We start from the raw sequence: 14,833 nt of genomic DNA, 5'->3' as shown, positions 1-14,833 counted from the left end.
GGGTAAAGCGGGCCCCGTGGACCGGAAGTTTTAATTTAGGTTCGATTTATTTCAAGTGCTGTTTAAAATTACTAAATATCGAATCTATCAAATCAGCTGCGAGTGCGGGTATTTCCGAGTTGGGACAACTGCCTCTTTAGGCATGCATCGCAGCAATCGTAACGCGACACCTAACTACCCCTCATACCACGAACGGGATATTTTGAGTTGGAGAGCCAATTTAGATTGGGGCTGTTTCAGCAGCGCCGGTGGGATGGGAGCATAGTTATGACTAGCATACTTTTGCTTCTTCACTTAAAGTCTTGAATGAATTCGAAATTTTATGTCTGCCGTTTATATGTACGTTTCTATTTCATGATTCAGATACGCGTCTAGAGATTCATCGCGATTTGAGCTGCAACAGTTCCAATCCCACTCCTCCGATTAACAACCGAGTCTCCGCCGACGCGGGATCCCGAAGAAGCCCAATAGAGGAAATATCGGCAACAGAGCTGTATCGATCTAACAAAAGATCAATCTTGATCCCCGTCGTACCATCTTGAGCGGGATCGATAGCGATTGACCAGATTTTGACCCTGTGGTCGTTGCCGGAGGTTGCGACCGTCAGGGTTGTTGTTTCGGGTCCAGAGTTGGAAGTCTGGCTCTTCTTGCGTTCGATGATTTGAAGAGTTGTTACCGAAGCCGCGTGGGCGTCCGGGATTGAAACCGTCACTACTTGCGCATTTTGGCAAGGGTTTGTAGGCGATGTCTTCAATAAAGACACTGTCAGCGAGTTGTCGTCGCTTCCAGTCAACAAGGCGTTGACGTTGTCGAATATTTGCACCAGCTCCATTGCCTTGATGCTATTGGAGGTGATCTGGTAACGGTTCTCGCAAGTAATGCTCTCGGGTGAGATCTGAGAGCCATCAAGGGGGTTCTTGAGTTTCAGTTCTGACGAGCTGATTGTATAGAAAGGTTCGAGAGTGCTGGTCAAGTCCCAGAGAGTGAAATAGCCATCGGTCGCTGCAGTGACCAGACTGACTGAAGAGTCTTTTGTCACAAATTTGGCTTGGGTCAGACAGTTCGTCATGTATTTCCCTTGGGCCAATAGGGTGAAGCGGCCACCTTGACTCGGGGAAAAGTGGAATATCTGTTAGTTTGTTAGCAAAATCCTAGATGGCCCTTTGGCAATTTACATACCCTCATTTTTGAGTTGGAAAGCGTCAAGCAAATCAGGTATCCCTCAGAGCCGGATTCTCCCACTTCCACAGTGTCAAAACTAGTGACGCGGAGCTCCGAGTCTACCTCGGATGTTGGGCAGGTAGCAATTAGGATAGCCGTGGTGCCGAAAGAAGGGAGCGATCCAACCTTCCAGACGAACAAGTCCTCATACCCAGCGCTAGTGAAGAGATACTGCCCATTCTTGGACCAGGTGACTTGCTGGACTCCACTTTTATGTTCCTTAAGAATCAAATGAGTTTGGAAAGATCCCCAGGGCGCTTTATCCGCATCATTAGATGGTGACATTATACGCAAGGTAGTGTCCTCTGCCCCTGTAGCGAAGAGCGCTGGTCTTCCCTCGACGGCATTTCGGCAATCCAGTGATTTGATTTCTCGCCCATGAACGCCAGCTCGAACAGATCGTTTGCGATTCATTTGGATGCGGACGGGCAGTATCTGAGCGCCTTCTTGGAACATGAAAAGAGCTTCGCCGCTGCCCTTGGTGCCGGGGTGAAAGGTCCAAGTACGACGAAACCCACCTGAAGGAATATGATCAATATCAGCCTGTTTAGATTCGTTTCGGAGGACAAATGTTTGTCCCCTGAATCCATATATCATAAGATCCCCATTGTCTTCATCAAAATACACTCCCTGCAAGTGAGTGCCCAGTGCTGAGGAAGTTCGGTGCAGAGTTTCAAAGGATAATTCTTCGTGGCCGTTTCCGTTGGCCTTGATCTCGTGGACACAATAATTGCCATCACGTCCACATGTTAGAATGAATTGAGAGGATTGGCTTTGCTGTCCACTTGTGGTTGGCAATGCCTGGATATGGTGAGTACCTTCCTTGCCATGTGCACGCCGATCTAGCATAAGAGGTTCCGAAGACATGGTAAGGCCCGACACTCGGTATATCGCCAATCCGCCAATTTTAGATCCAATTACCAGATATTGACCATCGCGGGTTAGCCCCGCAGAAGATATTTCAAATGGTTTCTTTGGTAGGGAAAACGTGGTGGCTTCAATTCGTGGGCTAGCACCTTCCCACTCACTCACAGTCACCATTGTCGCCTTGTCGTCTTTGAGATAGGTCGCAATAAATGAAAATGATCCAGGTTGCACAAAAGGCTCAAGGAAAAAAAAGACCAGAGCCCGCTCGCCGAGATCAATCAACTCGTGGAATGATTTCGTGCTATGGTTGTACAGTCGAACAAGACCTTTGGAATTGCCAATCAAAGCCAGTCCAAGTTCAGGTGATCCTGCCATTGTTGCAAACTTGGAGAGATCTTCCAGGACAGAAAGCTGCTCCCAGCTGATTTCAGCGTACTCTTCGGGTCCCAAATGCCCGAGCTGGAGTTCGCTGCGCACCGAGCAAGCAAGGAAACAGTCAGGTGCCACCAAAGCAAAACATTTAGGGCCATGAAGTCTTGCTAGTTTCAAATTCACTGGAGGATCAGGTTTCTTTGGATAGTTAATTTCCTGAATGCGATAGCTTTTCAATGCGCCATCAGCTCCTCCAGTAAACACCACAGTTTCTTCCCCTCGGCTGCAAAGATCCATGGACCAGATGTGTTTGCCAGCATGAGAGTGCATCGAGGATGTCTGCTGAAGTTGATATTTTGTACTAGCAGGTGATGAAGTCTCCCAGGTCAGATCCCATTGCACAGAAGTAGAGTCCTCGCCGCGAGTTACCAGTCCCAATTTGTTCGGGTAGTCCTCCCTCATTGATCGGAATTTCACGGCCCAGATGCGAGCCGTATGGCCATACGCCTGTGCAACGCACGATTCCGATCCAAGCTCAGAATGCTCTGTGGCGGTGCTTCCAAATCCGGTACTTCGAAGCTCGAATCCATCGGTGGAGTACGCGGAGTGATCCTCGACTGATTTGTTTTCGCAGTCCGATATATCCCAAATGCGCATCGTCCGATCATCACTGCAGCTTGCTAAGAGACGACCGGGTTGGCCATTGTTCAAAGATTGGATCTTGGGCGATATACGCACGCCGTATATCGATCCTTCATGTCCTGTGAAGAAGTGATGAATGGATCCAATTGCTTCTGGTTTAGATGAATCATTGTCATTGATAAAGCAAGACCAGACAATTATCTCTCCAAAGGCGGTACCGGAGACGATCAGGATATGGGAGGATGATAGCGCCACCAAATCTCCAGTATATAGAATGGATTTGACGCTTGTTGTCAATTGACGCAAGCAAATCGATGCATCATAATGACCAGAAGAAGTATTTGATGAGAGCTTCAAGCCTAGAAGAGCATTGTTTGCAGTCATAAGATATACCGAATTAGATCCACCTGGGACTGCTGCACATCCATTCAAGATCCAGTCAGGAGCAAGAAACTCAGCGGTGGCTGCGGATAGTGCAATGGCTTCATTGGGATATTCTCCAGTGGGATCTTTGCTGTAAACAAGTTCAACAGCTCGAACTGATGAGCTACCCCAGATAATCACCTGAACACGATTATCTTCAGCCTGTGGCAGGGGAACGAAACCATGAACATTGTTTCTCTTGAAGCCTTGGATTTGAGCAACAACATCTCCAGTCTGGTCATCAATCACCCGGAAAAATGGACCTTGTCCTTGAAAAACAAAAAGTTTGTCACCCCATTCAAAAGTTTTCAGGGCTGTAATTGGGACACAGGCATCCACATGCTGCGATTAGAGTCAGTGGAACAATTTCATGTAGAAGGAATGTTGCCGAGGGGCATGCAAACCTCAAGAGACGTCGACATTCCCATTAGCTCCGACATATTTCCTGCATAAAGCACATGAAGTATCAAATATAGATTCTTTCTTCGTTCAACGTGATCAATGCCAGCCCACCAAACATGAAGGCGCCTTCAAAATTGCTGCCCTCCCAGAAAATATTATGTCATCCCCCGTTTGTCCCGCACTAGACCCAAAGTGGTCATATTGTCCACGTGACTCCGCGCCGGTCCAGCCCAGGCGGCTCCATCGGTGCCGTCATCGCGCGGACCCATCGATCCTGAGATCCATGACTCTCACCTCAACAAGCTTCCACCTCTCGCCCCTGTCGTGGTCAGCCGCTCGGTTCGGGATCGAATGACTCTCTACCCTGAACAACAATGGGTGTCACCGGTCTTTGGACCGTAGTGCAGCCTTGCGCTCGACCCATCAAACTCGAAACTCTCAATAAGAAGCGCCTAGCCGTCGACGCGTCCATTTGGATATACCAGTTCCTCAAGGCAGTACGTGACAAGGAGGGAAATGCACTGCGCAATTCACATGTCGTCGGTTTCTTCCGCCGCATATGCAAACTATTATATTTCGGAATTCGACCCGTCTTCGTCTTCGATGGTGGTGCCCCGGTCCTGAAAACGACAAACCATCGCGGGCAGAAAGAAGAGACGGGAAGGTCGCCGAGAAGATGCGACGCGGACGGCAGGCAAGCTGCTCGCTGTGCAGATGCAGCGTAGCGCCGAGGAAGAAGCCGAAACGCGACGTCGAGAAAAGAAACGTCAACAAGAAGAAGAGGTCACCGAAGCACCTGTTTACGTAGATGAAGCCATGATGGACGAAAAGGAAAAACAACAGACTCGAAAGTTCAAGAAAAAAGACGCTTATCGTCTACCGAATCTTGATGTGTCCTTGGAAGATATGGGTGCTCCGAATGACCCCCGCATCATGTCTCAGGAAGAGCTGGAGGAATATGCCCGGCAATTCCATCAGGGTCAGGATATCAATCTCTACGATTTCTCCAAGATCGACTTTGATAGTCAATTTTTTCTTAGTCTACCGGCTACCGATCGTTATAATATCTTGAACGCGGCACGACTTCGGAGTCGACTACGAATGGGTTATTCGAAAGAGCAGCTTGATACCATGTTTCCGAACCGCATGGACTTCTCGAGATTTCAAATTGACAGAGTAAAAGAGCGCAACGACTTGACGCAGCGATTAATGAATATTAATGGGATGAATGGCGAAGAGGCATTCTACAACTCTGGTGGCCAAAGAATTGCCGGAGAGCGTGGCAGGGAATATGTTCTCGTCAAGGATAGTCAGCACGAAGGTGGTTGGGTGCTGGGCGTTGTGGGGAACAAGAATGAAGGCTATGAGGATCAGCCCATTGATGTTGATCGATACGGCCAACCGGAGTTTCTCTCGGGATCCGAGGACGTGTCGGACGAAGATGAGTTCGAGGATGTCCCGATTGAAGGTCTCAACAGGCTTCCCAAACTTCCATTCTTACAAGAAGGTGCCTTTGATCAGTCTCTTGAGCAAGCACAGGAAGACGCTCACATGCAAAAAGCACTATGGGAATCACGCCAGTCTGCGGCCAAACGAGCACAAGCCGAGGCCGAAGATGACGCTCTCTTTGTCCAGGGTGAAGATAACGTCCTCCCACAATCGGACACTGGATTGTTCGATGAGGAGGAGGATGAACTGAATAAGGCAATCGCACTATCGCTGCAGCCGGATGGGGAACTCGATGAAGATATGCCTGACATTCCTATCAATCGACCGACCATCTCGACAGCTCCTCCTGTGCCTATCATGGACATGCCGATTGAAAGCGACGATGATGACGATGGAATGGATTTCGCAGCCGCCATCGCGCAAACGAAGCTTGTCAAGGACAAGCCTCGTCCGCGTGTAGAAAACCCATTCAGTGGCCCTCTCCCGTTCGAGTCTATTCAGCTAAACAAGGCCCCCCAGCCAGCCAAGCAAGCAAAGCCTGATGAAAATGCTGGTGGTTTCATGAAGGACTCCGACAAGGCGAAGAAGAAGACTGAACCGCCTCCACCTTGGTTTGTTGGCGAACGCTTAAATGAAAAATTTATCATAGATTCCACACACGAGGCCGAAGATGAAGATGGCCGTGATGCAGACGAACCCGATCATCTATTTCTTTCCAATCGTCGATTACCAGAAATCATCGATGTTGATGACCTCTCTGAAACGAAGGAAGTGATTTCGTTAGAGGCGGATGAACCTGAAAAGGAAGAACTCGTGTCTCAAACGCATTTTGAGATCCCTCCGGCTGATATACTGGAGACTACCAAAGAGGAGTCAGTCTTCGAACCATTGGCGGAAAAGGCTGAGCCCGAGGCAGTGGCGAGTCCTTCTGATATCCCAGTTGTGGAAGGTATTGAAGAGTCTCAAAGATCGATCCTTAACCAAGCGGGAACGCCTGAACAGCAAAACCTGCCTGCCGTTGTTGAACATTCTCCCGAGCCGTCCCCCGAACCTGAGTTTGAGGATGTGTTGACTGAGGCACCTGCACCAGTTTCTGCTGAGCCTGCATCTGCACCTGCACCTGCACCGGAAATAGTCGTGGTCTCCAACCAGCACTACGAATCCCAAGGGCCGGTTCAACCCCCGATTGCGATGGAAGAGGATGGTGAATACAGCGACCCGGAAGATGAAGAACTTCTCAGGCAGCTTGCAGCCGAGTCGGAGGAGCACGTCCGATTCGCCCAAGTTTTGAACTCGGCCGCACCCATCCAGGACGCACTCGATTATGAACAAGAACTCAAACAACTGCGCAATCAGCACCGCAAGGACCAACGTGATGCAGACGAGGTAACCCAAATCATGATCAACGAGTGCCAGCAATTACTACGGCTATTTGGACTGCCTTATGTCACCGCGCCCATGGAAGCCGAAGCACAGTGTGCGAAGCTTGTCACTCTCGGACTTGTGGACGGTATTGTCACAGACGATAGCGATATCTTCCTCTTTGGTGGGAACCGAGTCTACAAGAACATGTTCAACCAAAGCAAGTTTGTGGAATGCTATCTCACCTCCGACCTGGAGAAGGAGTATGCCCTCCACCGACAAAAGCTCATCAATTTTGCACACCTTCTGGGTAGCGATTATACCGAGGGTATACCTGGTATTGGACCCGTCACCGCATTGGAGATCATCACAGAATTTGGCAGCCTAGAGGAGTTCCGTGATTGGTGGTCGCAGGTGCAGATGGGGGTGAACAACCCCGACGATGCCCATCTTGCCTTCCGGAAGAAATTCCGAAAGAAAGCATCTAAAATCTTCCTTCCTCCAGCATTTCCCGACCTACGGGTAGACGAGGCGTACCTCGAGCCCGAGGTCGATGCAGATGCTTCGCCCTTCCAGTGGGGAGTTCCAGACTTGAATGGACTACGAAACTTTCTCATGGCGACGATCGGCTGGAGTCCCGAACGCACAGACGAGGTCCTCGTACCGGTCATTCGGGATATGAATCGACGAGAGCAAGAAGGCACGCAGTCGAATATTACCCAATTCATGGCAGGCCCCCAAGGGGCTGGGGCATTTGCACCACGCGCGCGTGGTGCTGGACCGAGTCGGATGGAGAAAGCGTTTGGGCGACTTCGGCAAGAAGCGCAAACTCTGACGGGGAGAGAATCTCGTGCCGGCGAGTCTACGGGAGGTCTGGGGGCCGACCCAAACCCTGACTCTGAAGCCGGGAATGCTGCTACAAGCCCAGGCAAGCGTGGAGCCCCCGCTACGAACAAGGGAGATGTTAAGAGCCGGGGAAGCACCAAGAAACGTAAAACACGAGGCTCTTGAGGGAGTTGTATGTATCGATAGAGTTATAATTAAGATATACGAACGTTATACGACAGGTCGGGGTCCAAAGTGGTGCAGCATAACGCACATCTCCCGAGTAAAGTTGGAGATGACCCGAACGAGTGGTTGAGACAGACGACTGGCCACTCATACGAGACGAACCGAGAATTGTTCCATCTGGGTCGGGCCATCCCCCACTGATCTTCCTGATAAGCAGTGTCTCCTGCATTCCAGCTCCAGCTCTAATTCCCCACGATGATCCAGGACCATGACAGGAACCCCCTTTGATCTGAATTTGAACCTGACCCATCGTAATGCATTGAAAGGTTTTCTCCTGTCATTCACACTGTAACGCCAATGACTCGATGACATGGTTGAGTTCTGCAGGAACAGCCGTAAGTCTCAATCGCATGACATCAGGTCCAGTTCGATGACGTCGGCGATCGTGGCGCAAAATTGCAGCAACACGATCCAAGCAAGCTTGGTGCTACTGCGGGCCTGTGGGCCCGAATCGAACCATTGGAAGGACTGACAAGGTCAATTGAAGGTTTTCTAGCGTTCGCATTAGTGAGGGGGAGAACAAGCTGATCCGCCTTCTCCGGGGCAACCCAATAGTGTGAAGTGTGAAGTGCAAAAGTGTGCAAGGTGACTATGCCGTGCAGCACCGAAGACTAGCAAACTTCTACGACGTCACCAGGGGATTCTCTCATCCTCAACTCCCCCTAATAACTCACTCCCCACGCTTTTCTTCCCTCGATTCTCTCCTGAAAACCCCCCCCTGTGTCAATATCCGGTTGCAGCTCGATTTCCGTCCTGCTCCGCTCGTGAGTTCCCTCCTTTTTTTCTCTCTTCCTATCTCCACGTCACTACTGCGCAAGCTTCTCTCCTATTGCCCTGGGCCTTTGACCGATCCAAGACCTTTAACCTTCCTCGACTCTGCAGGTACCTCGCTTTGTCCTCCCACGACTCACATCTCCCTTCACTCCTACTCGACCCAACCTCGCATCCTCTCACCACCCACCATGCATCGCACCTATTCTATGCGCCAGTCGCGCGCTCCGACCGCCGCTCAGGTCGAGAACCCCCCCCCACCACCCATGTCCACCACCAAATCTAACCGCTGGCTCGGAAAGGGAGGCATCGGTGAGTGAGATCAGATATCTGCTGTGACTCCGAAAACTCCTCTGTGCGACCGGAAGAGCGTTGGGGCCATGAGAGAGGATGGTTCTGAATGCTGCCTGATCGGGTCGGGATCTCCAGCCTCTCCCGCCCTCCCGCCTCCGCTCCACCCCCAAATCCAAGTGGATTTTCGCGGATCCAAATTGCGCAGACGGTCGGGAACGACGAGCACACAGAGATTGAACTCCAATTGGAATGCGCCCATAGCTAATACCTTCACAATCTAGGCCATGCCTTCCGCAAAAATGCCGCGGGTGCCTTCGGACCTGATCTCGCCCGCAAGTTGTCGCAACTCGTCAAGATGGAGAAGAACGTCATGCGCAGTATGGAACTCGTTGCGCGCGAGCGCATGGAAGTCGCCGTATGTCGATCAATTGATCATCCAAAAATCCGGGGAATTGCCGCCAGGAATGCAGAAGAGAATGCTAACCGAACCGCTAGCAACAATTGTCCATCTGGGGCGAAGCCTGCGACGAGGACGTCTCGGATGTCACCGACAAGCTCGGTGTCCTGATCTACGAGATCGGTGAGCTGGAGGATCAGTTCGTCGACCGCTATGACCAGTACCGCGTGACCATCAAGAGCATCCGCAACATTGAGGCTTCCGTACAGCCCAGCCGAGACCGTATGCACCCCAGCAACCATTCCATGACTGACGACCATTTGAGCCGCAAAAAGCTAACCCCGAACCAGGCAAACAAAAGATCACCGATGAGATCGCCAAGCTGAAGTACAAGGACCCCAACTCGCCGCGCATCGTCGTGCTGGAGCAGGAACTCGTCCGCGCTGAAGCCGAATCCCTCGTCGCCGAGGCCCAGCTGTCAAACATCACCCGCGAAAAGGTCAAGGCAGCCTTCCAGTACCAATTCGACGCTCTCCGCGAACACTGCGAGAAGGTCGCCATCATCGCCGGCTACGGCAAGCACCTCCTGGACCTGATCGACGACACCCCCGTAACACCCGGTGAGACCCGCCACGCTTATGACGGCTACGACGCCAGCAAGGCCATCATCCAGGACTGCGAGGATGCGCTCAGCAACTGGGTAACCTCCAAGTCCGTCGTCAAGTCCAGCCTATCGCAGCGCTCGCGCACTCTCTCCCAGCGCCACCGCAACGCCATCAAGAGCCGCGAGGGCGTGGATCTCTCCAACCAGGACCAGCCCATGACCGGAGACCGCGACTCTTGGCTCCCCGCTGACCAGCACCCCGGCTACCAAGACGAGGATGGTCTCAGCACTGTCGACGGCGAGGTACGAGGACGCGAGGAGGAGCGGGAGCCCATTGCTGCTTAGGCGACGTGAACAGAATCTTTATTTCTGTTCAGTCACTGTCAGTTTATGCGTTCATTACTCTCCTTCGATCTGTCTTAGTGTCTTAATTCCCTTAACCCCTTTTCCTTCCCGTCTCTTTCTTCTTCCTTTTCCCCCCGCCTTTCTTATTGTCACGAATCTCACGGCTTCGCTTGTGCTCTGCTATCACGTCTTGTCTGTGCCTCCTGCACGCAGATCCTCCACCATTCGCCCCCCACACTCATTTTTTCCCACGTCCCTCCTGCCTTGGCGATGGTGTCATCGCATCGGTCTCTCAAAGGGTCCTATCCTGCATCTGCTCCTGCATTTACCCGCTCCGGGAAATCACCAGGATCACCGCGTGTGGGTAACATGCAGCCGGCTTGTCCTGAATATAAGACCTCCGGACTCTACACACCAGGTGCTAGGCGCCTTGGCACCCAACCCAGCCAGGAAACCATCGAACTATGCTTGGGGAGGAATAGTGGAGAGATGTGGCTTGGGGCAGTTAAAGTAAAGTGGTCACGCAATTCCGTCAAGGTACTCTTCAAGCCTATCACGCTTGATGTAATGGGCGGTTGCCTCCGCTCCTTGCGTGCACCTCATGATGATGGCCGCCGCAATGTCGTGATATAGCATCCGTTGGTCGTGCTCGTTCAGCCCTGACCTGGAGGGGAATACAGTGTGGGCCGCGGGGGTGCCGCCGTCGAGGTGGTCTAATCTAGTCTGGTCAGTCAAGTCAAGACGAGCCAAAGTCCAAGTCCAGGCTCCAACAAACCAATTGGGTTTTGAACGGCCAAACTATTTGAAAAAGAAAAAAAAAGAGGAAACGATCTGATCCTCGGCCGATCCTCGACCCGACAACGCACGGTAAGGTTTGATTGAGAAAGACCCGATGACATATCGGTCCTATTTCCTCGACCTTACCCTGTTATGGAACCCTCAGGATGCCCTAGTGCCTTATTACCTCTTCCAGGGCGGGGATGGCGTCAACCCATGGCCGGAATACGCAACGGATTTTTTTTGGTGCTGACGATTCCTCTGATTTTGAATGTGCTTGTCTGTGTGCTTTTCTTCTTCTTTTGCCCTGTGATTTTTTCTTAATGTAATACCATCTCGTGTTGGGGCTTTGTTTGTGGATGGTTGGGTAATCAGTTAGGTGTTAATGAGTTTGTTCAATTGATCTATCTTCAACGTGATGAGCTAGATTGTAGTTGGCTGTCGCCGAGTTCCAGGGTACCCTACTCAGCCTGAAGTGCGTAGGTAGCAACTCTAGTAAAGGTTGGTTTCGAGTTAGCATCTTAATTAGTATACGTTAACAATTCACCTGCTGTATGTAGGCCAAGTTACCGTTATTGCAGTACATACTAGTACTTTGCGAACTACAGGGTAACTTGAACATTACGAGGGACTAATGAGAAGAAAAGGACACGCCGGTCCAGAGCAATCATTTCTGTGTGCAAACTGCGAATCCAACCCGGTAGGATAAAAGAAGAAACAGAACCGAGAACAAAAAAAGAAACAAAAACCCCCGCAAGAAACATCACATCGATGGCCTAAGCTATTCGGCACCGACAGTCCAAACAATGAGACATAAAAACCACACCACGCCACACGCACCACGTCAATACCGCACCCACATCGCATCTAATCGTCACCTATCCTGGCCTGGATAGGGCATGCAGGGGATAAAAAGCCCGCAAAGAGAGAGAGAGAGAGAGAGAGAGAGAGAAGGAAGGCAAGGCAAGGCGAAACAGATCCTGAAGCATTTCCTCATGTGAGGGCGGAGAAGAGGTGGGAGATAGAAGAGACAGGAAAGCCCGGGTATAGGAACAGGAGAGAGATAGAGGAAGACGAAAGTACAAGATCAAATCTTTTCCGAGCCGAGCCAGGCCAGACGAGACCAAACCAAACCAAAAGAGAAAAAGAATGACTCCGATTCTGAGCACAAGAGGACCATCTCTAGAATCGCAGAAGCCACGGTCGGCAAGGGCCGAGTGGAGGACGAGAATTGGAGAAAGGTCGTGACATCGTCATGGCCCGCTACCACCCCATCCGTGGAGTGCAGCGGAGCCGCGAAAATAGGTAAAACAGAAGGAAGACCCGTCATACCAGACGGGCGGGAGCGTGCCAGGTAAGAGAGAGATGGATGATACATGAAACGCACAACGGGATCAGACTCGAGCAGTTCGCAACCAGTATTCGAGAGACGACAACGGCAGCAAAGAAAAAAGAGAAGCTCAAAAAGCACAGCAAAAAAAGAATAAAGGACGCGAGCTTTGATTTTGAGTCCTACTCATCAGTGCCGACGCCCTTCTTTTTTGGCTGAATATGTTTTTGGCCGCCGCGAGTACTGCTTCCTTTGGAGTTCCCTGGGGTAGAAGTATCTTGCGGAGCGCCCGGCAGGCGCGGAGTCGTTGCTTCATGTTTCTCTGTGAGGAGATTCTTCAACCAGCGGTTCTCCATCTCGAGCTGGGCGACGCGGGCCTCTAGAGAGGCGTTCTTTTCAGTTGTCTCGCGGACGGTCCGTTCGAGGACCTGTTCGCGAGCTTTCTTTTTCTGGCGGAAGCGAGCCGATGCCGCTGTATTGCGGCGGCGGCGGTCTTCTTCTGCGGCTACCCGTACGCCTTCCTCTTGGCCTAGGGCTGCCGCGATGCGGTCCCCGGGAATGGAGGTGGAGTACTTGTTGTTGCCCATTATGCCGTTAGGCGGGGAGATGGACGATGAGACATCTGATGGAGTCATCTGTCCTGGGGCATGGCCCAGCTCATCGGGCGCAAAGGGGACAGGTGGATATATAGAGTGAGCCGAATAGGGCATCATGTGGTCGGGAATAGAGTAGTTGATAGACTTGTCGCCAGTAGGACCTGGAGGGAGTAAGCGGTCTGGTCGACGATAACCTCTAGAGGACGACATGATGGAGGATGGGAGAAGGAGTTCGTCAGGCAGGAGGAGGCAGTCGCAGAGAAGAAATAACAGAAGAGGAGAGAGAAGGGGAAGAGGAGGAAATGGCAAGGTTCAAGGAGGATTTGGAGGTGAAAATAGAGATGGGGCAGGGCCCTCCGAGGCTGAGGAAGAGATGGTCATCTCGCGAATAGGCCAGAAAATGGGGAAATAAGGGAAAAAGAGGGATTAGGCAATAAGGGTTCAGTTCAGTTGGCTGCCAGCCTTCCACAGCCATGACGCTGCGCGTGTCATTTGCATGCGGGATTGCGTGCTCGCTAGCTGATGATGATCCCGGCTGCCTCGATGAGCACGAGCTCACGAAACCCAAAAATGGAGTAGTTGGACTGTCCGGGGGTAAATCATATATATGATCGTGTAGACCGATCGGTGGCAGATGGTGGTGGCAGATGGTCACAGGGTTCAAGTTGGAAGGTTGACGGTTAAGGGGAACGAACCGCTTCGCCCGTTTAAACCGTTGGACCAATGTTCCCTGACCCAGAGTCTGCCAGTCCGGGGAGAAAAGACCAGGCCAAGTAACCCAGTGGAATACGCAGAATGGAATTCAGAATAAGACATGACTTGCAGGACCAGGATTGAAAGTGCCGACCGAGAAGCGCGCCCAGTCTCGCCTGGCACGAACCATCAAGCCCTGCGATGGCGCAAGAGATGCAACCTCTGGCAACACAGACAATGCCAAAACAAGGGCAAAAGCAAAAGCAAAAAGTATAAAAAAGATCAATCACAAACATACCGTGATAGGGATATCCTCGAAGATCCAGAGAGGCACGGTCATCATCAATGCTGTCGTAGGAGCTGACGGATAAACCGCCCATGCCTTCAGTTTGATCATAATCTATGTTCACATTGGCGAACGGGACCAGCCCAGTATCTCCATCAAAGGAATATTGTCGTCCCTTGGCTGCTGGATCAGTGCGCGACAGTAGAAAATTGAAATTTTCAATTTTGTCGAATCCGGGGCCCGCAGGCCTTGGTTGTTCCTCCGGCATGATATATGGGAGGAAAACAGGCGAAGGGGAGAGTGGGGGAGGGAAAAGAGTTAAAAAGGGAAAAGGCAAAGGGAAGGGAAGGGGAAAGGAAGAGTAGAAGAGGAGAGGAATAGTCTTCCGATCAGCAGAGCCAGATCCAGAGAGAATAATGTCGTATGCCCTCGGTCTCACGATTGAAGTGGGCAGTGAATACGTAGTGACCAAAGGGAGAGGGGAGTTGAGGCGAGTGCAAAGGTACGGAGTCCTCTGTCCAGGTAATGCCGATGGGCTACTCCATTGCCAGTCGCATAACGCGCCACCCGAACCACGAATCAGAGTTGAGATGATCAGGAAAAGGCAAAAGGGGAAGGACGGACCAAACGTGACAGGGGGGAAAGCCACGAGAGGGGAGAAGGCGTGACGATGGCGGACGCAAGAGATCTGCTAGTCGATGATCTGATAGATGGGCGAAATCACGACATCGGGATGATGATTGACCGCCTGGACAGTACACAACGGTACACAACAGTACTACGTACTGTTGTATACTCGTGGTTATAATATAGTATATAGTATATCGTATATCGTATATACTAAATAACTATTATAAAAGTACTTTTATTCCGTATAAGAATAAGTATAAGCATACCTACGGGATGTCCTCATCCCCAGACTCCTGCCTTC

The 14,833-nt window shown here is 51.3% G+C and overlaps 5 protein-coding genes across 5 annotated transcripts; 2 read left to right on the top strand and 3 right to left on the bottom strand.

Moving 5' to 3' along the window:
- Positions 1-379: 379 nt before the first annotated feature.
- N7533_007499 (tRNA (34-2'-O)-methyltransferase regulator RTT10) lies at positions 380-3,965 on the bottom strand (the record flags this gene model as incomplete). The annotated part of the gene is made up of 3 exons (XM_057104149.1): positions 380-1,129; positions 1,180-3,867; positions 3,930-3,965. The coding sequence occupies 3 exons, from the start codon at positions 3,963-3,965 to the stop codon at positions 380-382; spliced, it is 3,474 nt and encodes a 1,157-aa protein (XP_056959106.1).
- A 336-nt stretch (positions 3,966-4,301) lies between these two features.
- N7533_007498 (ssDNA endodeoxyribonuclease RAD2) lies at positions 4,302-7,749 on the top strand (the record flags this gene model as incomplete). The annotated part of the gene is made up of 2 exons (XM_057104148.1): positions 4,302-4,544; positions 4,579-7,749. 2 exons carry the CDS (start codon positions 4,302-4,304, stop codon positions 7,747-7,749), a joined length of 3,414 nt encoding a protein of 1,137 aa, XP_056959105.1.
- Positions 7,750-8,771: 1,022 nt separating this feature from the next.
- On the top strand, positions 8,772-10,220 carry N7533_007497 (Eisosome component PIL1/LSP1 family protein; the record flags this gene model as incomplete). The annotated part of the gene is made up of 4 exons (XM_057104147.1): positions 8,772-8,892; positions 9,156-9,289; positions 9,370-9,553; positions 9,622-10,220. 4 exons carry the CDS (start codon positions 8,772-8,774, stop codon positions 10,218-10,220), a joined length of 1,038 nt encoding a protein of 345 aa, XP_056959104.1.
- A 519-nt stretch (positions 10,221-10,739) lies between these two features.
- N7533_007496 (uncharacterized protein) lies at positions 10,740-11,119 on the bottom strand (the record flags this gene model as incomplete). The annotated part of the gene is made up of 2 exons (XM_057104146.1): positions 10,740-11,018; positions 11,087-11,119. 2 exons carry the CDS (start codon positions 11,117-11,119, stop codon positions 10,740-10,742), a joined length of 312 nt encoding a protein of 103 aa, XP_056959103.1.
- Positions 11,120-12,509: 1,390 nt separating this feature from the next.
- Positions 12,510-14,170, bottom strand: N7533_007495 (Regulatory protein cys-3; the record flags this gene model as incomplete). The annotated part of the gene is made up of 2 exons (XM_057104145.1): positions 12,510-13,084; positions 13,915-14,170. 2 exons carry the CDS (start codon positions 14,168-14,170, stop codon positions 12,510-12,512), a joined length of 831 nt encoding a protein of 276 aa, XP_056959102.1.
- Positions 14,171-14,833: the final 663 nt, after the last annotated feature.

This window comes from Penicillium manginii (genome assembly GCF_028828005.1).
Source record: "Penicillium manginii strain IBT 31320 chromosome Unknown utg000005l:1.0-5665137.0:1.0-5668048.0, whole genome shotgun sequence".
Taxonomy (NCBI): domain Eukaryota; kingdom Fungi; phylum Ascomycota; class Eurotiomycetes; order Eurotiales; family Aspergillaceae; genus Penicillium; species Penicillium manginii.
The sequence above is the reverse complement of the archived record's forward strand: the minus strand, read 5'-3'. Positions and strand labels throughout refer to the sequence as shown.